Source organism: Muscardinus avellanarius (assembly GCF_963383645.1).
Source record: "Muscardinus avellanarius genome assembly, chromosome: 12".
NCBI classification, from domain to species: Eukaryota; Metazoa; Chordata; class Mammalia; order Rodentia; family Gliridae; genus Muscardinus; species Muscardinus avellanarius.
The window spans coordinates 60385966-60411582 of NC_137798.1; the positions used below are offsets into that span (position 1 = coordinate 60385966).

The 25617-nt window shown below is 39.0% G+C and overlaps 1 protein-coding gene across 1 annotated transcript in view; it reads right to left on the reverse strand.

Moving 5' to 3' along the window:
* DLGAP5 (DLG associated protein 5) overlaps positions 1 to 25617 on the reverse strand; it is a gene marked incomplete at both ends in the record, with an annotated part of 43198 nt that continues 17581 nt past the window's right edge. Inside the window, 11 exons of the mRNA XM_080707153.1 lie at positions 1 to 132; positions 1500 to 1549; positions 3298 to 3538; positions 4400 to 4460; positions 7232 to 7415; positions 11119 to 11338; positions 13867 to 13959; positions 18848 to 19008; positions 19689 to 19774; positions 24381 to 24507; positions 25145 to 25260. Coding sequence (XP_080563279.1) covers positions 1 to 132; positions 1500 to 1549; positions 3298 to 3538; positions 4400 to 4460; positions 7232 to 7415; positions 11119 to 11338; positions 13867 to 13959; positions 18848 to 19008; positions 19689 to 19774; positions 24381 to 24507; positions 25145 to 25260 — 1471 coding nt within the window. The remainder of the gene's footprint in view (positions 133 to 1499; positions 1550 to 3297; positions 3539 to 4399; positions 4461 to 7231; positions 7416 to 11118; positions 11339 to 13866; positions 13960 to 18847; positions 19009 to 19688; positions 19775 to 24380; positions 24508 to 25144; positions 25261 to 25617) is intronic.

Genomic DNA, 25617 nt, shown 5'->3' on the forward strand with positions numbered 1-25617 from the left:
TCAAAGTTCTTCTGACTGTTCTCTGCTGAGGGGCCTCAGAGGTGAAAAGGCAATCAGATTACCACCGAAGGAAATACGCCTGGCATGCTCCTGATGTCTCCCCGCCATCTGATTACTGTAGCACAGGCCCGGCTAGAGAGAAAATGACAGACATCAAGAACCATCAAGAGTTTCACCAGGTAAATCTTCAATGTGACACTAAGAGGTTAATTAATAACATAAACAAGTTTCCATCGCAACAATAAAATTATTAATAATGTAACGATTATGCTACTTTCCAGCAACACCTAGCTTCAAATAATTTTGGGGGGGGGCACTGGGGATTGAACCCAGAGACATTGTAACCGCTGAGCCATATCCCCAGCCCTGTTTTATTTTTGTTTGTTTTTTGTTTTTGCGGGTGTGGGGATGGAACCCAGGGGCATTTGACCTCCAAGATACACCCCCTGCCCTATTATTTTTTTTATTCTTTATTTTGAAACAGGGTCTCACTAAGTTATGGAGGGCCTCACTAACTAGCTGAGGCTGTCCGTGAACTGCAATCCTCTGGTCTCAGCCTCCTGAATGCTGGGATTACAAGTGTATACCACCACGCCCAGCTCTTATTCTTTATTTTAAAACAGGGTCTCACTGAGTTGCAAAGGGCCTCACTAAGTAACTGAGGTTGTCCTCGAACTGAGATCCTCCTGTCTCTGCCTCCTAGATGCTGGGATTACAAGCGTGTGCAACCACGCTCAGCTATACTCTTTGTTTGTTTGTTTGTTTTTGGTGGCACTGGGGTTCCTGGAAGCCCTTCTACCTCCGGGCTACACTCCCAGACCTATTTTTACATTTTTATTTGGAAACAGGGTCTCCTAAGCCAGTGCGCGGCTGGCTTCGAACCTGCATGATCCTCCTGTCTCTCCCTCCCAAGCACGGGGATTACAAGCGTGCGCCACCACGCCCGGCTATACTCTTTTAATAAGAGATTAAATATATGTTTTATGTGCCTATACACTTGTCTAAATATAAATTAAAAAAGGAAAGAGGAGAGTTTTAGAAGGAGGCCACAAAGAAGAGCTAAGATTTGAACTAGATTTAGAGGCAAGAATTCATTAAAAGTCTGAGCAATTTCCAAACAAAATATCAGGACATAAACATGGCAATCTAAAAGAATATGAACAGCTGGACATGGTGGCCCATGCTTGTAATCCCAGTACTTGGGAGGCTAAAACAGGAGGATCACAGGTTTGTGGCCAGTCTCAGCTACTTAGTGAGGCCCTCTGCAACTTAGTGAGACCCTGTTTCAAAATAAAGAATAAAAAAAATAATAGGGCAGGGGGTGTATCTTGGAGGTCAAATGCCCCTGGGTTCCATCCCCACACCCGCAAAAACAAAAAACAAAAACAAAAAAAAAATAAAACATAAATTTAAACCTCACATACAAAAAGTAGTATTTATTTTATTTTAAAAAACAAATTGAATAAAAAAAATTTGTCAAATTAAGTGGGAAAACTTACTGAATCAAGAAGGTAGCATTCGGTAGTGAGGCTTTTATTATCAAATAGTACTGAAAAACAAGAGAAAACAATTTTTAACTTAAGTTCTACATATCAAATACCAAAACAAAAATAGAGGCTGTTTTATGCTACACACACACACACACACACACACACACCCCTATTTAATTTTTTCTTTTGGTACTGGAGATTGAACCCAGGGCATTCTACCTCTGAGTTACAACCCCAGCCCTATTATTTACTCTTTATTTTGAAACAGGGTCTTACTGAGTTACAAAGGGCCTAAGTAGCTGAGACTGTCCACAAACCTAGATCCTCTGGTCTCAGCCTTCTAAATGCTGGAATTACAAGCGTGCACCACCATGCCTGGCTCACACACCCCTATTTTGATAATACTGTTTTCCTTAATTTCAGTATAAAGTATCTTCTAGACAGGCACGATGGTGCATGCCTATAATCCCTGTAATTTAGGAGGCTGAGAAAGGAGTATCACAGGTTTAAGGCCAGCCCCAATAAGTTAGCAAGAATTTTTTTTCTCCCCCTAGAACTGGGGATTCAACCCAGGGGCATTCTACCTTTAAGCTACATCCCCATTCCAATTTTTTATTCTTTATTTTGAAACAGGGTCTAAGTTGCAGAGGGCCTCACTATATAGCCGAGGCTGGGAGGTGTGAACTGGTGATTCTTCTCAGCTTTCCAAGTACAGGAATTATAAGCATGCACCACCCTGCCAAGCAAGGCTGTTTCATAATAAAGAAATAAAATAGGACTGGGGTGTGGTTCAAAGGTACGATGCCCCTGGGTTCAATTCACAGCAACACACACACACACACACACACACACACACACACACACGTCCACACGTCTTTTACAAAGAAATCTCATGCTTGTAATAGTAAAGGCACCCAAAAGATGCCGATCAAGTGCAGTTGGTGGACATTAAATGTCTGGCCATAGTTTTACCATTTTATTTCACATTAGGCCTCAGGCCAACACCACAGAGTAGCAGATGAAAATAACAAATATAACTAGAACACATCATATTATAACAAAAACATAAGTTCTTTTTCCTCTTATAGAACAGTCACAAAGTAGGTAGGAATTATCAGGAAGGAGGAAAAATAGGCTATTTTTCAGGTTTGGGATCAAGAGAAGTGTGCTACAGCATATTTTATTTTTGTAGTATTTGGGATTAAACCCAGGAGTGTTCTACCACTGAGTGATATCCCCAGCCTTTATTTATTTATTTTCTTGACACTGAGGATTGAGCCCAGGGCACTCTGAGCTACACCCCCAGGTCTTTTTAATTTTCTTTTAAAACAGGTCTTGCTAAGTTGCTGAGACTAGTCTTCCACCTGTGCCTCTTCTCTCTCAGTCTCCCAAGTACTGGGATTACAGGCGTGCACCACCACACCAAGCTTCACGTAATTTTCATGAGATATTTATGGTGAGCATCCAATTCCTCAACTCTCATCTTTAGAAACTGGTACTCAGATTTACGATAATTTATACCTTAATCCAAGATCATTTTTTTTCTTCCTTTTCTTTTTTTTGGTGGTACTGGGGATCGAACCCAGGGGCATTCTACTTCCGAGATACATCCCTAGCCCTACTTTTAATTTTGAAATAAGGTCTCACTAAATTGCAGAGGACCTCACTAAGTAGATGAGGCTGGCCAAGATCCTGTGATTCTCCTGTCTCAGCCTCCCAAGTACTGGGACTCCAAGTGTAGGCCACCACGCCCAGCTTCCCAAGTTCATTTTTCAACAAGGTCTTATTGTGTTTTAAGTGATTTTACCTGATTGAGAAGTTTTAGCTTCTTCTTGCAAGGCATTATGTTGTGATGGCATATTTTTTTCAGGGCTACTCATCAAAACACCTTGTGAGGTAATTGAAGAATTTGTTTCCGTTGTTTCTACAACCTCTGAAATTTCTTTTTTGTTAGTAGTAATATCTTCTGCTACTCCACCAGTGAGAAGAGGTAAACTAATTCTTTCACCAGGTAAGCAATCCATCTCACAGTTTATCTTATTTACATCCTGGAATTAAAAGTGGTCATTATATTACAATAGAAGTCTTGCTGCTATCAAGTAAGAAAAACAGAAAAGTGACATTCTGAACACAAGCTATAGAACACTAAATCTTACTGTCTTGCTTCATGACAATCTGTTCAAATAACATTATAGAAGAAATAGGAACAAAGGCAAGATTCTCTACAAGTACCTACACTCCAGGGAATAGCAAAAATTCTGTGTGAAGGACTAGACAGTAAATGTAGAAGGTTTGGTGGGCCAGAATCTCATTATTAACTCCACCAATGCTTTGCAAAAACAGCTAGATATAAACCATAAGCAAATAAGCATTGCTATGTTACAGTGAAGCGGTTTACAAAAATAATGGCCATAGCTGGGTGTGGTGGCACACACTTGTTATACCAGTACTTGGGAGGCTGAGACAGGAAGATTGCAGGTTTGCGGCCTGCCTCAGTAACTTAGTGAGGCTCCCCACAACTTAGGGAGGCCCCGTTTCAAAATAAAGAATAAAAAATAGGGTGAGGTTGTAGCTCAGATGTAGAATGCTCCTGGGTTCAATCCCTGGTACCAAAAAGGAAGAAAAAGAAAGAAAAGAAAAAAAAGAAAAAAAGTGGCCCAAGTTTGATTTCTCTACCTTTCTACTTTTTCTGCTTCTCTACTTTGTGGGCTCTGTATTCATCTTGATATAGATTGAAGAACAAAAAGGCATGGTTTCAAACAATCTAAAGGCCACTGAAACAAGCACTCTGAATAAATGACTGATTTAGATGTCCAATGGAAATTCTGGGTGTTGTTTATGGAGGCATTACATATAATGGCATAGCAAATGATGTACTGGGCTATCTACCATTCTGAAATGGGACTCACATGGTTTATTTCAATTAAACCCTGCAATCCAGGACACTGAGCATCTTCTACTATGCTCTTCCTGAAAAAGAAAAGAGCCAAAAACAAAAGAGCAGCATTATACTCAGATAACTAAGCATATTACTATCTTTTTTGGGAGTACCTGTTACTGAACCTAGGGGCACTCTACCTTCGAGCCATATAGTCCCAGCCCCCCCCCCACTTTTTTTTTGTGGTACTGGGGTTCCTGGAAACCCTTCTACCTCTGGGCTACACTCACAAACCTATTTTATACTTTTTTTTTTTTTTTTTTGAAACAGGGTCTCTTAAGCCAGCGTTCCTGGCTTCGACCTGCGCGATCCAACTGTCTCCGCCTCCCAAATGCTAGGAACAACATATTTTTATTATGAAATTCTTAATTCATATTTTATTAGAAATATCTGTCTCATAGTAGTACCACAGGTTCAATGCTAGTGTATACCCACCATAAATTTAGTGAGACCCTGTTTTGAAATAAAATTAAATAGGGCTGAGGGTGCAGCTCAGAGGTAGAAAACCCCTGGGTTCAATTCCCAGTACCCACCTGCCAACCCATAGGAAAATATTTATCTCAATCTCTGAATTTTTTTTTAATTTATTCTTTTTCTAGTATCTTGCTTCACTTTGCCTTTATTGTACAGAGTTGTTTATTCTAAGATGCCCTTTTCAGGACTGTTTTTTAGCAATTAAGTAAATTTTTAAGAAATACTTGTAGTATGACTCAAAAGTATAGCTATTCCTAGTACAAGATAATAAACTACAGGATATATAAAAGTAAAAAATGATAATAAACTGATCTTTTATAACCTACAGATTTCTATAATACCTGAAAGATTTTTATCCTCATAAAACCTAAAAAGACTTTTGGCATATATTAAAACCTGAAAAAACTCATTCCATGAAATATTTAAGCATTTCAAAATAAAAACTGTCATTTGCTTTGCCTACTTTAATTCATAGATGCCTTTCCTACTTTCCTCATTTCTTTAGTGCAATTTGCTACAATAACTGAATTTTCGATTCTGTCCCATTTCCAGATTAGTGATAAACCCAAGAGTCTTTTCTTGGTACTAGATTATAATTTTATTTCCAACTTAAAATACCTCTTTCCTATCATCACTGTGCACTCATGTTCCATTAACGAGGACTTTTGATGCATTTGTGTAGAGGCAGTGCTACGAAGTAGAAAAAAAGCAGACAGTATCCAGCTTCACCGGTCATAAGCTGAACTTTTCAAGTTTTCTCAACTGAAAAATGGGGATCTACTACCTTGTAGGGCTTTTGCAGTGATTAAATGAGATGATACAATTAAGAACCTAGAACCATCTCTATCCCCAAATCGTTGTTCAGGACACACCAACTCCCCTTTCTCTATGCTCTGCCATCTGTCAAGATGGCAATTTGAGGTACCTTTTCTAAAGGCTACTATAAAAGTGTCTACCTCTTTTTTTTCCTTCTTTTTTCTTTTTGCAGTACTGGGGATGGAACCCAGGGGCATTCTACATCTGAGCTCTACTCCCAGCCCTATCTTTTATGCTTTATTTTGAAAGAGGGTCTCACTGAGTTGCCAAGGGCCTAAGTAGCTGAAGCTGTCTGCGAACCCGCGATCCTCCTGTCTCAGCATCCCAAATGCTAGGATTACAAGCGTGTGGCATCATGCCCGGCAAAAGTGTTCACCTCTTAATGACCCTGGAGGGAGAATCACCAGCACTGTTGTTTTGTAGATGAGGAGGAAGCTGAAGGTTAAGCTGAACCAAAGTTTCACAGCTAGTAAGTCACAGAGCTGTGTTTTAGCTCAGATCTACTGAACACCAAAGGATACCTTATTGCATCTTTTCTTTGTAGTGCTGCACAGAATGTACTTTGCCCATCTAAACATGACCAATTAGCAACCTGAATTTTTTTTTTTTTTTTTGCAATACTGGGGATTGAGCTGAGGGGCATTCTACCTCCAAGCTACACCCCCAGCCCTATTTTTTATTCTTAATTTTGAAACAGGGTCTCATTAAGTTGCAGAGGGCCTCACTAAGTAGCTGAGGCTGGCTGTGAACCTGTGATCCTCCTGTCTCAGCCTCCAAAGTACTGAGATTACAAATGTGCACCACCACGCCTGGCTTGTTTTGTTTTTTTGAAATGAGTTCTTACTATGTTACCCAGATAGGTCTGGGTCACAAGTGATCCTCCTGTTTCAGCCTCCTGAGAGGATGGGACTACAGGCATGTGCTATACGCCAGCTCTAATCTGAAATATTAAGACTCCATTTCCTCTTTTTTTTTTGGGTACTAGGAGTTGAATCCAAGGGCATTCCATCTCTGAGCTATACCTCAGCCCTTTTTAGGTCTTATTTGTAAACAGTCTTGCTAAATGGTTCAAAAATATTGGGATTACAGGTACATACCACATGCCTGGCTCCTTATTTATGAAAAGGAAGATTTACCTATGTTATAAGGTCATCGTAAAGCTTAAAGCTGGGTGTGGTGGTACATGCCTGTAATCCCAGTACTTCGGAGGTTGAGACAGGAGGATCACAGGTTCAAGGACAGCCTCAGAAAGTAGTGAGACTATCATCAACCTAGCAAGACCCTGTTTCCAAATTAAAAATTAAAAATAAATAAATAAATAAAAGGGCTAGGGGTGTTGCTCAGAGATAGAACACCCTGGGCTCAATTCCCAATCCCATCAGCAATAAATAAATAAATAAATAAATAAATAAATAAAATTAATTTAAAATATATGCTGGAAATATATTACCTGCTTGAGAATCTAAATATTTCATACCAGCATTTGTTAAACTCTTAATAACATGATAAATACCTGCTTTCGGGAGTATTTGAAAACAAAATCTCATCAACATGTTCACTTTTGGTCCTCTGAGGATCAGGATTCTCTGATGACGTTGTTTGTCCTAGAGGGTCTGTATCAGCTGTGCTCTCACGCACAGCTTTGCTCACAGATTTAGGAGTTCCACGTCTTTGAGAAGGACAGTCAGAAGAAAGTACTAGAAGATGAAAGATATCACACACACACAAAATCATCAAAACACCAAAAAGTTTTATTAATTTTTCTTTATAACCAGGAAGAAAGTACAAAGCCTACTTATTGGTTTTTATCTATCTATCTATCTATCTATCTATCTATCTATCTATCTATATTGTGACACTGGGGATTGAACCCAGTTGCATTCTACCTGAGGTATAGCTCAGCCCTGTTTTATTTTTATTTTGAAATAGAGTCTCACTAGGTTAATGAGTCTTACTACCTACTAACTAGTTTCTTCCTCCTGTCAAGTAATGTTTGTTAGACTCCTGGGATTTTCTGTTAAAGATGATATTAGACCCTCACATTAGTCTGTGATTCCACCTGACATCCTACTGTGACATTAACTAAAATAATCAGAAAAGGCAGAACTCTACAAGGAAAAATGATTCTGAAGAAGAGACAATAATGAGACCATTCTGAAAGCTGGAGTGTAAATTGACATGTGGGATATTATCTAGCAAATCCAAACAAATGAATATTAAACCACCAATCAGAAGAGAAGAGAGTCAATCCTATTTCTGCCACAGAATCTTTCAAAAGAACTGGTGTCCCCACTGTATCTTTCAAAGTGGAGATAAAATGGAGTTCAGAACAGGACGAGGAGTTCACAGTCAGTAGAGGACTAATTAGAGGAGAGGTCCTTTGATCACTCTGCATAGCAAAGCAACATCCCTCCCCACAAAACCCAAAAACCACCAGGTTATTTCCTCAAAGAAGAAACAGAGGGTTTCTGGTTTGGGGGAATATAGATAAAGCTGAAAGATGAGGTAATATATGAAAAATAAAGGCACAGGTACATATTTACAAATCAACTGCTGAGACACTCGGCTTATCTTCCCCTAATAGTTCCTGAATGGCTGGCAGCCAAAATTTTACCCACCAGGCAGCAGAGGAGAATAATTCTCTCTGGGGAATCCAAATAGCCTATGAGAAAAGATTCAAATGCAGCGATGTGTAGGTTCCTGGCATAACGGCCCAGCTCTCTCTCGGTAAGCCTCTACCCATGCGCTCAGAGGCTCTTGTCAGTACCCATTCCTGACTATGAGCAAGTAGTAAAGGATCAGATTCCTGGGAAAAACATCTAATCCGAGGGACAGAAAACAAAACAGATGAAACCATCTTGAAACAAATACTGACTACAATGCGGGGAAAGCATAAAACCATTATCACTATCCACACAATGGTGAGAAGGTGCAAATATGAAACACTATGCAGAAGGTTAGAAAACAGGGCGTTTGGGGAATAGGAAAGAGCTCTCTGAAATGAAAAACTTGATAGCTAGTGTCACAGTTAGGAAACCGAGTCAGGCTGGTGGTACATGCCTGTAAACCCAGTAACCCCAGGAGGCTGAGGCAGGAGGAAGACAGTTCAAGGCAGCTTAGTGAGACTCTGTCTCAAAGAATAAAATAACAAATAAAGCCTTTTCTAAGTTGAAGAAATCCTCTTAGATAAAGAAAATAATAAGTACAGGAAGGAAAGATAACAAATCTACCAGAAGAAAAATATGTTTTAAACAACAAAGCCTTAGCCAGGCGTGGTGGCACACGCTTGTAATCCCAGTACTCCCAGCATTCGGGAGGCGGAGACTGGAGGATCACAGTTCCAGTTTGCAGACAGCCTCAGCTACTTAATAAGGCCCTTTGCACCCGGTATGGTGGCGCACGCTTGTAATCCCCGCGCTTGGGAGGCGGAGACAGGAGGATCGCGCAGGTTCAAAGCCAGCCGTGCTGGCTTAAGAGACCCTGTTTCCAAATAAAAATATTTAAAATAGGTCTGGGAGTGTAGCCTTGAGGTAGAAGGGCTTCCATGAACCCCAGTACCACCAAAAAAAAAAAAAAAAAAAAAAAAAAAAGGCCCTTCACAACTCAGTGAGATCCTGTTTCAAGAAATAAAGAGACTAAAATAAACAGGGCTGGGCGTGTAGCTCCATGGCACAATGCCCCTGGGTTCCATCCCCATGAGAAAGAGAAAGAGAGAAAAAAGGCCTTATTTAGAGAGATGGTGTTAAACAACAAAAGATTCCAATAAGAATGGAAAGGATTGTCTCTAGGGGTTGGCAAATGGGAGGAGAGGAGCTTCTATAAGGACTATATGTTAACAAGACTCACATAAACTGTACTTTGTAACTGAAAGTCAGTTTTAAAAGATCGTAAGACCTGAACCAGGTATAAAGAAGAAAAGAGAGAGAAGCCACTAGGATCCTTGAAAAGTAGCCAGGGGCCATGCTATTAACAGTGGAGGAGATGCCTGGGTATCCAGAGCACAACTGCTTAAAGAAAACAAATCAAAGTCACGCCAGCCTTTGTACCTAAAACAGGAGGCTTAATATATTTGTGCTTTATTTATATTTTAATAAAAATATCTGATAGCATGTATTAGAGAGAAGTAGGGGTTTACTTTTAGAAAACATTCTAGCGAGCTGGGTGTGGTGGTGCGTGCTTGTAATCCTAGCATTCAGGAGGCTGAGACTGGAGGATGGCAGTTCACAGCCTCAGCTACTTAGCAAGGCCCTTTGCAACTCAGTGAGATCCTGTTCCAAAAATAAAAAGACTAAAAAATAGAGCTGGGGATGTAGGTCGGATGTACAGTGCCCCTGGGTTCCATCCCTAGTACTGAAAAAAAAATGAAAAAAAAAAAATCCTAGTATTGGGTGGCTTATAGGAGGATCACAGGTTCAAGGAGAGTCTTGGCAAGTAGTGAGACTCTCATCAACCTAGTGAGACTCTGTTTCCAAATAAGAAATAAAATTGAGCTAGGGGTGTAGTTTAAAGGTAAAATGCTGGGTTCAATCCCTAGTAACACACATACACGCACACACAATATCCAATTGGACACAGGCTTCCTAGTGGATACCTGTGGCTTATACATAATTTCAACTGAGATAAATATATTTAATGAGTAATCTATGAAAAACTGCTACTGAAAAGTGGCTGGAAATTCACGATCTCCTTAAGCATTAAAACCTGATTTCAGGGGCTGGGGATATAGTTCAGTGGTAGAACACTTGCCTTGCATGTGTGAGGCCCTGGGTTCAACCCTAAGCACCACACACACAAAATAACCCCCGATTTCACTAGTATATTTTATTTTTTGTTTAGTTCTTGGTGCTAGGAATTGAACTCAGGACCTCTTAAATGCTAGATATGAGCTCTACCACTGAGCTACATCCTCGGCCCTTAAGATTTTATTTTATTTGTGGTACTAGGGCTTGAACCCAGAGGCTTTCTACCTCTGAACTACACTCCCAGACCTATTTTACTTTTTATTTAGAAACAGGATCTCACTAAACTTTCAGAGGGCCTTACTAAGTAGCTGAGTCTGGCCATGAACCTGCAATCCTCCTGTCTTAGCCTGGGATTATGAACACATGCCACCATGCCTGGCTTAATACAATATTTTAAAATTAGAAAATTAGTACATTTACTATTTTTCAAAAAGACATGAGTAAAACTTTTAACTCTAATAAAAACGAAAACAAGCCTGCCTTCCATAAACTTTAAAGTACGACTAAAGAAGTGTTAAGGTTTGCTACCCAATTTCCTCTGCATGTGATTCTGACTCAACTTCTAACTGACCTGAAGAAAATCACTTTACTTCTCTAGCTTCCACCACTATTCTTATCTTTGAAGAGCCAGTGACTTAACCAAAAGGTGAAAACTAACCTGAGAAGGATCTGACAGGACTCTCCACTCTGAAAAACCCGGCATCAAATACTATTTTGTCAACTTCTCTTGATACCGCGGCACCTGTTGCCTTGGTATGTTCCTCCTGCTTCATTTTCTCTCTCATTGCATTTTTTATGGCAGCAAGGCGATTTCTAGCTGCCATCCTTCCACCATCATCTTGTTTTGGTTTACTTGCTGTACTGGCGACAGGTTTTTTCTGCAAAGAGAAATTATTATATTTATTAAAGCCATCTTATGAAAAAATAGTTTTCAATTTTATTTTATTTTATTTTGTGATACTGGGGATGGAACCCAGGGGCATTCTTGAGCTACACTCTTAGCCCGATTTTTTATTCTTTATTTGGAAACCGGGTCTTGTTGAGTTGCAAAAGGCCTCACTAAGCAGTAACTGTGGCTGTCCTTGAACTGCAATCCTCTGGTTTCAGCCTCTCAAATGCTGGGATTACAAGCCTGCGCCACCACACCTGGCTTAAATTTTAATTTTTAAAAATGAAAAGAAAAGCCGGGCGTGGTGGCGCACGCTTGTAATCCCCGCGCTTGGGAGGCGGAGACAGGAGGATCGCGCAGGTTCGAAGCCAGCCGTGCTGGCGTAAGAGACCCTGTTTCAAAAATATAAAATAGGTCTGGGAGTGTAGCCCGGAGGAAGGAGGGCTTCCAGGAACCCCAGTACCACCAAAAAAAAAAAAAGAAAAAGAAAAAAAAAAAAAGAAAAGAAAAACAAAGTACACATAAAATATGTCATACACTCATCATTTATCTATCACGTTTGTGTGTAAAAAAAGTTGTGCAGTAAGTATGGTCTGAAATACAAATGTGAGAATCACTGAAGTGAAAACTGGGTTAGTATTTCACAGGAGAGGCTGGAGATGTAGTGGTATAGATCCTGACTAGCACAAACAAGGGCAGGGCTCAATTCCCAGCACTGAAAATAGAAAGGCATGGGGGTTTGGCGGGGGCCGGGCGGGGATAATAGAAAAACAAACTTGCAAACACGACTGAAGAATGGGCAGAGGGGTAAGAAGAAAATCAACAGAATATAATTTCAAGAAAGAGAGGAGGGAGGAGACTATTTAATACTATACTAGAGTTGTTAGATTTTATAAATTAAATATTAATAACTTCAGTAACCTATAGATCAATAGTGTTTATAATAACTGTTCTAGAGGAGTAAGGAGGGATGAAATTGAATACCAATAAGTTGGAGACAGAAACAGGAAACAAAATAGTAGAGAGAGAGGTAACATTTTCAGGATGCTTGAATATTATTGGGAGGAAAGAGAGGGGAACAAAGAGGGCAAATATAAAGGATTAGAGGGAAGCACCACAAATTGGCTGGTGTGTTTGTAAACAAAGGTAAGACATAAACACATCTAAACACTGAAGAAAACAGGGGGAAAGTAAGGCTAACTGAATGAATAAGAGTGGTATCAAAATACAAATAAAATTGGTTTTATTTTACTTGTTTGATCATCTTAACAGTAGTCTGTAAGGGCTGGAAAGTATAGCTCCTGCTAGAGCACTTGCCTAGTATCCACAGGGCCTCATGTTCTCTCCCCAGCAATGCAAAACAAACAAACAAACAAAACCCCAAGAAAACCCAAAACAAGCAATAGTAGCCTATAACTTAAAGTAGAAGGAGAGAGACATCTGGTGACAATAAGCAGAATTACAAGATCCTCTCATGATGCAGCCATCAATTAGCTTCATCAATGATAATATTAATATTTCTAGGACTAGGTACTAAGTAATAAACATGCACTAGGTGTAGTGGTGCATGCCTGTAATCCTAGTACTTGTGATGCTGAGACAGGAGGATTGCAGGTTCGAAGCAGGCCTCAGCAACTTAGTAAGACTCTATTTCCAAATAAAAAATAGCTTGGAGGTAGAAAGACCCTGAGTTCTATCCCCAGTATCGCAAAAAATGAAATAAAAAATAAATACAAAATAGGGCTGTGGGTGTAGTCTGAAGGCAGAAGGCCCCTGGAGGGCTCCATCCCAATTACCACAAAAATGAGTCTATCATATAAAAAAAGCATATGAAACAAAGTCAACTGCTTATGGATCAGGTTATTTTAGAAAAAGAAAGTCTGGCCTGAATCCAGCTCCACTTCAGGCAAGTGACTAATATTCCTGGGGCTCAGATCCCTTTTTCATAAAATGGGAACAACAGCACCCATGTCATAGGATTGTTTTAAGGATTAAATGAGTTAATACATATAAAGTACTTGGAAGCCGGGCGTGGTGGCGCACCTATTCGGGAGGTGGAGACCGGAGGATTGCGGTTCGCAGACAGCCTCAGCTACTTAATGAGGCCCTTCAGAACTCAGTTCCCGGGTATGGAATCCAAAGTTCCATACCCAGTACCACTAAATAAATAAATAGGAATGATATTTGGCGCACACACAAAGCATCATATATTATTATTACTACTGCAACCAAATACACAAGGACAGGTTAAAGATAAAACCTCCACTCAGGTATCCACCTCCTGGTATCTTAAAGCCACCTGGGAGCCCCAATTCAACCATAGCACATACTTTGTTCTCAGAAATAAACACCCTACATTTTGATCATTTCCTGGCTCTTTCATCAAAGGCTATTAGGAAGTTGTAAGTAATACATGAAATTTACTTTGTAAAATGAAAAATCTAAAAACTTATACACAAAATTCAATTACAGTAGAAGAGTCTATATAGTAACTTTTTATTTCAAGTCCAAACTTACCTTTATAACTTTTTTGTTTGTGTTATGATTGTTTTGCCACCCAGAATCCTCTAATTTCATCAGATTGTTGAATTTCTGTTTTACATCTTCTATCTATTAATAAATAAAGCCCAAGTTTATCAGATTCATGTTAACCATATTAAAGTTACAAACTACTGAATTGAAACTTCAAACAAAAATGGAAACTGGTGACTGGGAACTGTTGAGCCATTAAAAATACACTGAAAATTTTTTTGTAGTACTGGAGATTGAACTTGGGGTGCTCTGCCACTGAGCTACATCCCCAGCCCTTGTCATTTTTATTTTTTAATTTTTGGTACTGGAGATTGAACCCAGGGGCATTCTACCTCTGAGTTGCACCTCTAACCCAGAGGTACTAGGGATGGAACCCAGAGGCATTCTAGTACACCCCCCAGCCCTATTTTTTATTCTTTATTTTGAAACAGGGTTTCACTGAGTTAGTTGCAAAGGGCCTTAGTAGCTGAGGCTGTCCGTGAACCAGGATCCTCCAATCTTACTCCAAATGCTGGGACTACAAGTGTGAACCACCACACCCAGCTTTGTGTGTGTGTGGTACTGAGGGTGAAACCCAGGGGCTTTTCTACCTCCAGGCTATACTCCTAGACTCAATCGCTGGGATTACAAGCATGCCCCACCACGCATCAGCCTCTTGAGTAGCTCAGATTACAGGTGTATACGTGCACTCAAAAGTGATATTCTTAATTTAGTGTTCAAATTAAGAGTGGTGGTGCATACCTATAATCTCAGTACTTGGGAGGCTGAGACAGGAGGCTCACAGGTATGAGGACAACCTCAGCTACTCAGTGAGACCCTGCTTCAAAATAAAACATTTGGGGGAAAAAAGCTGGGGGTATAGCTCAGAGATGGCGCCCCATTGGACTCAATCTATAGGACCACCGCAAAACAATAATTATAAATAAAATACTATATAAAATTGCTCATTATTATTTTTGGTATGACAAAAATCTCCAAAATCTCAAAAAGGATGTCATATATGGATAACTGTCCTAAATTTTTTTATGCTTTTATTGGCACATTTTAATTATACAACACAATGAGATTCAAAGTGATACATTCATACATGACCTAGATTATGCTTGATCACTGAAATGGTAGGAAAAATATTCTAAATCCTTTCATTTCTAAAATTACATGATATGGGCTGGGTGTGGTGGAGCACGCCTGTAATCCCAGTACTTGGGATTGCAGATTTGAGGACAACTTCAGCAAGTAATGAGACTCTCATCAACCTAGTGAGACCTTGTTTTCAAATAAAATTGGACTGGGGGATGTAACGCTAAGATAGAATGCCTTTGGGTTCCATCCCCAGTATCACAAAAATGAATGAATGAATGAATAAATAAAATTACATGATATGAACACAACATTTAAAAAAATTTAAAGAGTTATTTATGCATTCCCCTACTTAAGGACATTTTGGTTGCTTTCAACTTTTTGTGGTTATGAATAATGCTGTTATAAACATTCCCATGTAGATTTTCATACGGACATAAGTTTTCAACTCATTTGGGTAAATGCCAAGGACTACAATTGCTAAACCATATGGTAAGAGTATGTTTAGTTTTACAAGAAACTGCCAAACTGTCTCCCAAAATGGATGCGCTACTTCGCATTCTCACAGCAACGACGGAGAGTTCCTGTTGCTCCACATCCTGTTGCTTCCTCACCAGCGTTTGGTATTGTCAGTGTTTTAAATTTTCTGCCATTCTAATAGGTATATAATAGGATCTCATTGTTTGAATCTGCAATTCCTTAATGACATATGATGTTGAGACGTATATCTTTTGCTTATTCACCATCTGTTTTTCTTCTTTGGTGAAGCATCTGTTCAGGTCTTTTGCCCATTTTTTAATTGAGTTGTTCATTTTCTTATTTTTCTTTTTTCTGGTGCTGGAGATCAAACTCAGGGCCTCTTGCATGGCAATTATGCCCTTTATCGCTGAGCTATATTCCTGGGTAACTTAGCAAGATTGTCTCAAAATTAAAAAGCTGGGGGAAAAGCTCAGGAGTGGAGTGCTTGGCTAGCATGTGGAAGGCCTTGGGTTCAATACCTAGTACTGCCCAAACAAATAAGCAAGCAAACAAACACACACACACACACACACACACACACACACACACAGGGATATGCGAATGGTTAAAAGGCCTGGGAAAAAAGTTGGTTAACTGCTGGGCATGATGGCGCACACTTGTAATCTCAACATTTGGGACACTGAGGCAGGAGGACTGCAGTAACGAAAAGCCTCAGCTACTTAGCAAGGCCCTTTGCAACTCAGTGAGACCCTGTTTCAAAAAGATGATTACATCTCCAGTACCATGAGGAAAAAAAAAGTTGGTTAACATCACTACTCATTAGAGAAATGCAAAGAAGGCTATGAGATATATTTCTTTTTCTTTGTGGGTGTAATACTGGGGACTAAACCCAGGGCCATTCTACCTCTATTCTACATAGCAGTCCTATCTATTTATTTAATACTGGAAGTAGATTCAGAGGGATTCTACTTCTGAGCTATACCCCATACACATTTTATTTAATTCAATCAATTAATTACTTAATTGATTGTGATACTGAGAATTGAAGCCAGGGGCATTCTACCTCTGAGTTACACCCAACCTTATTTTATTTTTTATTTGGAAGCAGGGTCTCACTAAATTGCTGAGGGCCTCTCTAAGTTGCTGAGGCTATCCTCAAACCTGTGACCTTCCTGTCTCTGCCTCTCAACTACTGAGATTACAAGCATGTGCCACCATGCCTGGCACTATTTTATTTTTTTATTTTGAAACAGGAAGGACCTAAGTTGTGGAGGACCTAGCTAAATTGCTGAGGCTGGCTGCCAACCTGTCATCCTCCTGTCTCAGGCTCCCAAGTACTAGTATTATACAGGCAGGCGCCACCATGCCTGGCCTAAAATTGTTTTTAAAAGCCTAGAAATCAGCCAGGCATGGTGGCATACATCTGTGATCCCAGTACTTGGGAGGCTGAAGACAGGAAGATCACAGGTTGGAGGACAGCCTCAGCAAGTAGTAATACTCTCATTAACCTAGGGAGAACCTATTTAAAAAGAAAAATAAAATACAGCTGAGAGTATAGCATGGAGGTAGAAAGCTCTTGGATTCAATCCCCAGTATCATTTAAAAAAAAAAAAAAAAAAAAAGGTACTGCTGTTGGGTTGGATCTATCTGTGCTTAGAGACAGTATTTGTGAGGATCTGGAAAAACAGAACACTCAAACTATTGACGAGAATGCTTTTCTCCATGCATAATTGCTTTGGAGAACATTTTGGTAGTTTCTTAAGTTAAATATAAATATAGTACATGATCTGGCAATATATAGTTATTTACCCAAGAGAAATAAAGTCATTGACAGAACAAGCCAGGTGTGGTGGCACATGTCTGTGATCCCAGTACTTGGGAGCCTGAGACAAGAAAATTGTAGGTCCGACAGTCTCAGCAAGTAGAGACTTTTCTCAACCTAATTAGACTTTTGTTTCAAAATAAAAATAAAAAATAGGGCTAGGGGTATAGCTTTCAGGTGGAATGCCCCTGAGTTCAATCCTCAGTACCACACACACAACAATAAGAATTATCAACACACTAGTATTTGTTTTTGTTTTGTGGTACTAGGGTTTGAATCCAGGGGCATAGTGTACCTTCAAGCTACACTTGGTTGATGAGAATCTTACAATTTGCTGAGGCTAACCTCAAACCTGCACTCTTTTTGTTTCAGTCTCCCAAGTACTGAAATTACAAGCATAAGCCATCATGCCCAGCTCACAAATAATATTTGTATGTAAATATTTATATATTATTCATAATCACCAAAGAATGGAAACAATATAAGTGTCCATCAACTGGTGAATAGATACATTCATATACAGTGGCCCCTCAGCATCCTTGGGGAATTGGGCTGGGAGTGCAGCTCAGTAGTAGCCCACTTTCCTGGAATCTGCAACACCCTAGGTTTATCCCTAGCACTAGAAAACAAAACCAAAAAAAGCCTCTCAGGTAGTCAAGTCCCTTATATAAAATGGCAGTACAATCTTCTGTACATTTTCCATAGGCTCTGAGAATGGGTGATACTGCCTCCAGGAGGGGCGCAGAAATAAATATAGATACATAAAATCAAACTACAAACTGCTCCAAGACAGAGAATGTGTGTGTGTGTGTGTGTGTGTGTGTGTGTGTGTGTGTGTGTGTTTATCAACTAATACAATGCTGGGCAAACAAAAGGAATTTAATAACTGCTAGTTCCACTAAAGTACTATAGATTGACTCGTTTTTCACATGTAGAATCAGTACAGATTGTTCAAGAGTTGAGTATCATTTCAATTTCCAATTCATGCAGAAATTATCCTGACAATATGGGGGTAGGAAACAATCATAAAATTTAGATAGTGCTTACAGTTTGAGTTATTCTAACATCTCAATATTAAAGGTATGTAAGCAGCTACTATTCCCCCATTTTACCACTGTTACTTTGATTTTTGGGTGGGGGAGTACTATGGATTAAATTTGCATTCTACCTCTGAGCTACCACTTGCCCTTCTTTTTCTTTTTTCTTTTCTTCAAACATGGTCTTACTAAGTTGCTGAGGCTAGCCTTGACTCCCAATTCTGTCTCAGCTTCCCAAGTCCTGAGATCACAGGTGTGTGCCATTACACCTGCCTCTGTTACTCCACTTTTTAAAAATTTTAAAGTTCTTATGTTTGAGTCGGGTATGGTGGCGCACACTTGTAATCTCAACATCTGGGAGGCTGAGACAGGTGGATCATGGTTTGCGGACAGCCTCAGCTACTTAGTGAGGCCCTTTGCAACTCAGTGAGACCGTTTCAAAATAAAAAATAAAAAATAAAATAGGGCTGGGGGTGTGGCTCAGAGGTAGAATGACCCTGGGTTCCATCCACAGTAAAAGTTATGTTCAAAATACTTGACCATGTACCTGAAAACCAATCATATCCCAAAAGCCATCCAGATCTGTACAGGTTGTCTCCTTTTCACCTCTTTTATATTCACAATCATTCACCAGTTCTTCGAACTGTTTGAATCTTTCCTTAATAAGGAGTCTTGTTTGGCCAACTGCTGTGAAAATAAGATCTTTAGCTAAAGGAGATAAAAAGTTTTTAAAAGTTAAAAGACAAAACAGGACCTCTATAGCAAACCAATCAAGTGATAAAATTCCATGACAAATATTCTAGGGTATTTCGAATCAAATTCTTAAAAGCAAAACAACAACAACAAAATCTACCATAAAATTTTGTCATACAAATTCAGAGCATTAAATATTTGTTTTGATCCCTATTAGTAATTAGTAATTAGTAATGTTAAACTCATATGTCTATTGCTTTTCTTCGTATTTTAGAGTTCAATCTGAAACAACTCATCGAACCATAAATATCTATTTAAGATGGACTTCATACTGAATCTACAAATGATTTTTTTTTCTAAATAGTTTTACCAAATAAGATGAAGTCACTTTTCAAAAAATCTTTTCCATCTTGCTTTCATTAATTTTCATTCATAAATTATTTTTGTACAATTAATACTGGATATTGACATCAATCATAAAATCATATTTAAAAATCTAGTAATAAAACACAAAGTCTTAAACTATTTTAGCACAAATATATGACAAAACACAGGTTTAGAAATGAAAACTTTGCTATTCTGGGTAATAATGAAATGATAAAGTAGGACAATATTAAATTTACATGTTTCAGATGAATCTAACTATATGAAAAGAAAGAAAGCTAAGACATCCACAATTATAAATATTCTCTCACCATCGTCTGGAATGTCCAATTCAAGCTTTCTGTCCCACTCAAGGCAGTATGAAGTTAATTTCTCAGTTTCCAACTGCAGGATATTTCTAAAGTTACGATATATAGATATATTTCAGTTTTACAAGTGTTTCCCACACTAGTATCAGTATTAGTATTATTATACTATGTTACATAATATTAGGAAGGTATTTAAATCTTGGATGGATAATGCCAACAACTTACTCTGTGTGTGTGTGTGTGTGTGTGTGTGTGTGTGTGGGCGGGGGGGGAACCTGGGTATTGAACCCAGGGGTATTTTACTTCTGAACTATACCCTAGACCTATTTTATTTTTTGAAACAGGGTCTAGCTAGGTTGTGGAGTACTTCACTAAGTTGCGGAGACTGGCCATGAACCTGTGATCTTCCAGTCTCAGCCATTCATGTACGGGAATTACAGGTGTGCACCACCGTGCTGGGCTAACAACCTATTTTTCAAGCTAACATTTCTGAAGGCTGATTAAAGTCTAACATTCCTTAGTACGCATTAGATTCTTTGATATTGCCCATGGAACTAAGACTAACACAAGTGCCAAGAGCAAGGTGAAAACGAAAACCACAAGACTGTGATTACAGTTATATGGCCTTACAGAATCTCTTTAATTATTTGGCTTTGCTTATGTAAAGGTAATGGTCCTCAACTGGAGTCAATTTTGCTCCCTCCTGGATATTCAGGGATGTCTAGAGACTGTCTTCATTGTCACTACTGTTAGGAATGCTACAACAAAACATCCTACAATAAGCAAAACACACCCTACGACAAGAAGTACACAAACCAAAATGGCAATAGGCTAAGATTGAGAAACCTACATCTAAAGAAAGTTTAATCTGTCTCTCTAAAAAAAGCATCCTAGCATGCAGGAATACTGAAACGCTTGTGCACTGTCAGTGGGGGGTATAAAATGGGAAGTTGCTATGGAGCTGGGCACAGTGGTGCACACTTGTAATCCCAGCATTTGGGAGGCTGAGACAGGAGGATCTCAGTTCAAGGACAGCCTCAGCTACTTAGTGAGGCCCTTTGCAACTCAGTGAGACCCGGCTTCAAAATAAAGAATAAAAAATAGGGCTTGGGGTGTCGCTCAGAGGTAGAACCTCCCTGGGTTCAACCCCCAGTACCACATAAATAAATAAATAAATAAATAAATAAATAAATAAATGGTAAGCTATGGAAAATATATGGCATCTCCTCAAAATGTTAATAACAGAGTTACAAATGACCCAGAAATTTCATTTCTTAGTATATACCCCCGAAAGAACTTTAGTGAGATCTCAAAGAAATATTTACACACTCATTCACAGTTGCTCATAGTTTCATAGCTAAAACATGAAAGCAACCCAAGAGCCATTGACAGATGGATAAACAAAATATAGAATTAGTATTCAGGGTTAAAAATTAAAAAAATTCTGATGTGTGCTACAACACGGGCGAAGTTTGAGGACACTATGCTACGTGAAATAAGCTCATCACAAAAAGCCAAATACTGTTATGAGTCTATTTTTAAAATTATGAATGTATTTATTTCTTTTGTAGTACTAGGAATTGAGCCTCCCACAGGGGTTGCCACTGAGCTACATCACCAGCCCTATTTATATTTTTATTCTGAAACAGGGTCTAAGTTTCCATGTGCTGCTGGCCTACAATCTGCAATCTTCCTATCCCAGTTTCCCAAGTAATATTATGACAGCACAGTCAAGACTCTAGAAAGAAAGGGGCTTGCCAGGGACTGTGGGAGGGGAAAATGGAGATTTACTGTTCAGTGGGTATAGTTTGAGTTTAACAAGATAAAAAGAGTTACGGTGATGGATAATAGGGATGGTTGCATAACACTATGAATATATTTAATTCCAGTGGACTGAACTTTACACTTACATTATTAAGATAGCAAATTTTAGCTGGGTGTGGTAGTGCACGTCTGTAATCCCAGTACTTTGGAGGCTGAGACAGGAGGATCTCAGGATTGAGGATAGTCTTAGCAGCTTAGCGAGACCCTGTTTCAAAATAAAAAATAAAATAGGTCTGGAAGTGTAGCTGAGAAGTAGAATGCCCGAGTTCAACTCCTAGCACCAAAAAAAAAAAAAAAAAAAAAAAGGGCAAATTTTGTGTTATGTATATTTGACAGAAATGAGGGGAAAAGTAAAACAAAACAAAACAAAACAAAAAACCCCAAATGTATACCAGCAGGGAAAAACATGAGTTTTTCTTTTTGTTGTAGTGTTGAGTATCAAACCTAGGGCCTCCTGCACACACAGCTCTAGCTCAAGGTTTTTGTTTCTCAAAACAAAAACTTAGTTGTTTATATTCAATGGCAAAAGCAGAACGACTGAATTAATGAGAAAGGAGACCTGGCTTACTCTGACATTATATATTGGATAAACTGCTTAATGTCTCAATGACTCAGTTGCAAAACACGATAGACTAGCTAATGTCTAAAATCCCATATCATTCTAAAACTTTATGTTCTAAAACTGAAAGTGGTTCTCAAGCATATAAAGCCAGGTGTGCTACTGTTGTCTGTAATGCCAGCTCGTGGGAGGCTGGGACGGGGGTTGGTGGTTGTGGCCAGCCTCTGCAACTTAGGTCCTTAGCCTAACGACCTAAAAGGCCATTTGAATTTTTACAAGTATCTTCATTTTGACTTAAGCTATGTTCTATAAATTAAACATTACATATAATTTTCAAAGCAGCAATTCCTAAATGAGACCATTTCATAACAAAAAGGGCTAAACGATCAGCCATGGTAGCACACACTTGCAATCCCAGTAGTATGGAGGTGAAGACAGGAGGATCCCAGGTTTAAGGTTAGCCTCAGCTACTTCATAAGGCCCTCCACAATGTGGTGAGACCCTATTTCAAAATGAAGAACAAAGAATAGGGGTAGAGATGTAGCTTGGAGGTACAATGCCCCTGGGTTTAATCCCCATAATGGGAAAAAAAAAAAAAAAAAAAAAAAGGGCAGAGGATAAGCTGAGCATGGTGGTGCACACTGCAATCCCAGTACTTGGGAGGCTGAGAAGGAAGGATCTGGGTTCTCGGCCAGCCCCAGGTACTTAGTAAAGCCCTCCACAACTTAGTGAGACCCTATTTCAAAATAAAGAATAAAAAATAGGGCTGGGGGGATGTAGCTCGAAGGAAGAACACCTCTGGATTAAACCCCAAGTTCCACACACACACACACACACACACACAAAATGGCTAGAGGTAGCTCTGAGGTAGAATGCAACTGGATTCAACTCCATTACCTCCCACCACAAAACACCTCTGCAAAATAAACAAATGAATATTAAAACTATAGTAAGAGAATAGTTCTCAGCCATTTGATTGGCAAAGCTCAAACATATTGATACTACATTGAAAAAAAAAAGTAGAAACTCTCATACAGTGCTGGAAGGAATACAAATTGAGATTATGTATTTGTACAAAAGAGAACTGAAAAGTAAACAAGGCTGTTCCTTGTAGCCTTGACTGTAAGAGTGACAAACTGAACCCAAAGTTAATAGTCAAGAGAATCTTATTAAATCAATTGTGGTGCATCCATAACTAAGTACTATGCAACTTTAAACACAAACTCACATGTACATGTATACATGGAGAATGTCTTCAACATTTAACATTAAATAAAAATGATAAATGTGTACTATAAACTTTATATTTCTTAAAAGAGAAAATATTTGCCTACATCATACATTATTTATCTCTGGAAATATCTGTAAGAAATAAATAGCACCCAAGAGTAACTCCCTTCTCAATGGAGCATTGGGAAGGAAACTTTTCACTTACACTTTTTCCTACGCTTTGAATTAGGAACCACCTGTGCTACCAACCAGCTTAATCTGCCACCCCCCACCCCCAGTACTGGGAATTGAACCCAGGGGCATTCTACCTCCGAGCTACACCCCCAGTCTTTTTTGTGTGTGTGTGGTACTGGGGGTGGAACCCAGAGGCTTTCTACCTCTAGGCTAGTCCCAGATCTATTTTATATTTATTTGGAAACAGGGTCTCACTAAGTTGCTGAGAGCCTCACTAAGTAGCTAAGGCTGGCTTCGAACCTGTGCGATCCTCCTGTCTCAGCCTCCCAAGTGTGGGGATTACAAGCGTGCGCCACCAGGCCCAGCTTATTTTTTATTCTTTTTTATTTTATTTTTTTGTACTGGGAGTGGAACCCTGGGGCCTTCTTCCTCTGGGATATAACCCCAGAGCTATTTTTATATTTTATTTGGAAACAGGGTCTCACTAAGTTGCTGAGAGCCTCACTAAGCTGCTGAGGCTGGCTTCAAACTTGTGTGATCCTTCTGTTTCAGCCTCCCAAGTACTAGGATTACAAGCATGCACCACCATGCCCGGCCATATTCTTTATTTTTAAAACAGGGTCTCACTAAGTTGCTGAGAGCCTCACTAAGTAGCTGAGGCTGGCCGAGAACCTGTGATCCTCTTCTCTAAGCTTCCCAAAGACTGGGATTACGAGTGTGCACCACCACGCCGGGCTTAATTTGGCTTTTAAATGTCTACATATAAGCATTTTTCAAAATAAAGAATAAAATCAGGCTGGGAGTGTAGCACAGAGGTAGAATGCCCCTGGGTCAATTCCCATTAACACACACATACACACCCCTACACATTAATACAAAATTCTAATGCAAGGAACAAACACACAGACCTGAAATATGGCACATCATGCTCTGGCAGAGATGCCTGACTCTGATTTATTTCAAGTGATGAGACTTCATTTCTTGAAAGACCATTTGAATTTGTAGTAGTATCTTCATTTGGACTTAAGCCATGTTCTATAAATTAAACAGTACATATCAATTTCAAAGCAGCAATTCCTAAAATGATATCCCGCCCATTTTTTTTGATCTTTCAATTTTTTTCAATGTTGAATTTACAAATTTCATTTCTGCCTCAATTATTTCATTCACACCTCCTCAAATGTGGTTCTCAGTATTATTCATATTGAATATACTTAATACCAGTGAACTGAAATTTTACATTTAAGCCGGGTGTGGCGGCTCACACTTGTAATCCCAGCTTTTGGGAGGCTGAGACTGGAGGATCTCAGTTCACGGACAGCCTCAGCTACTTAGTGAGGCCCTCCGCAATTCAGTGAGTTTCAAAGTAAAGAATAAAACCCTGTTTAAAAATTGGGCAGGGGGTATAGCTCGGAGATCAAATGCCTCTAGGTTCTGTCCCCCAGACCCGCAAAAAAAAAAAAAAAAAAAAAAAAAAAAAAAATTAAATTTACATTCAAATTTTTATTTTTTTCCATCTCCTCAGTCTGTATTCTTCATTCTTTCTCCATGTTTTCCCATTTCTTCTGAATCTGAGGTCAAATATCAGAACTAATATGGTGAAATTGAGCTCTAAACAAAGCTCTAGTTAATCATAACCCAGAAAAGTATAAGTTTAATTAAAATACTATACCATCATTCAAAACTGTTGGAGAACCCAAAGAACACTGTAATTTATCTGAATCTTGCTGTATTGTCTTGGTAGATTTTCGTGCCAAGATTTCTTTTGTTGCTTCTTGAGTCTTCTCTCTAAAAACAATAGCAAAAATATACTTCATAAACATTAACTCCATATATCTAATTATGAGATTTCAGAATTATGGTGCTTTTTAAAAATATGGAATAAATAAAAATGTTTCTATTTTAAAAAATAAGTATATTCTGAAGGAGAAAAAGTTTAAAAACTTATAATGGGAAGGTCTGTCTTTATTAATTATAATAAGATGGAAAAATATGTGTGTGTGTGTGTGTGTGTGTGTGTGTGTGTGTGTGTGTGTAGCACTGAAGATTAAACCCAAGGGCATTCTACCTCCAAGCCACATCTCCAGCCCTATTTTATTTTGCAACAGGGTTTCACTACTTGCTGAGGCTGTCCTTGAATCTGTG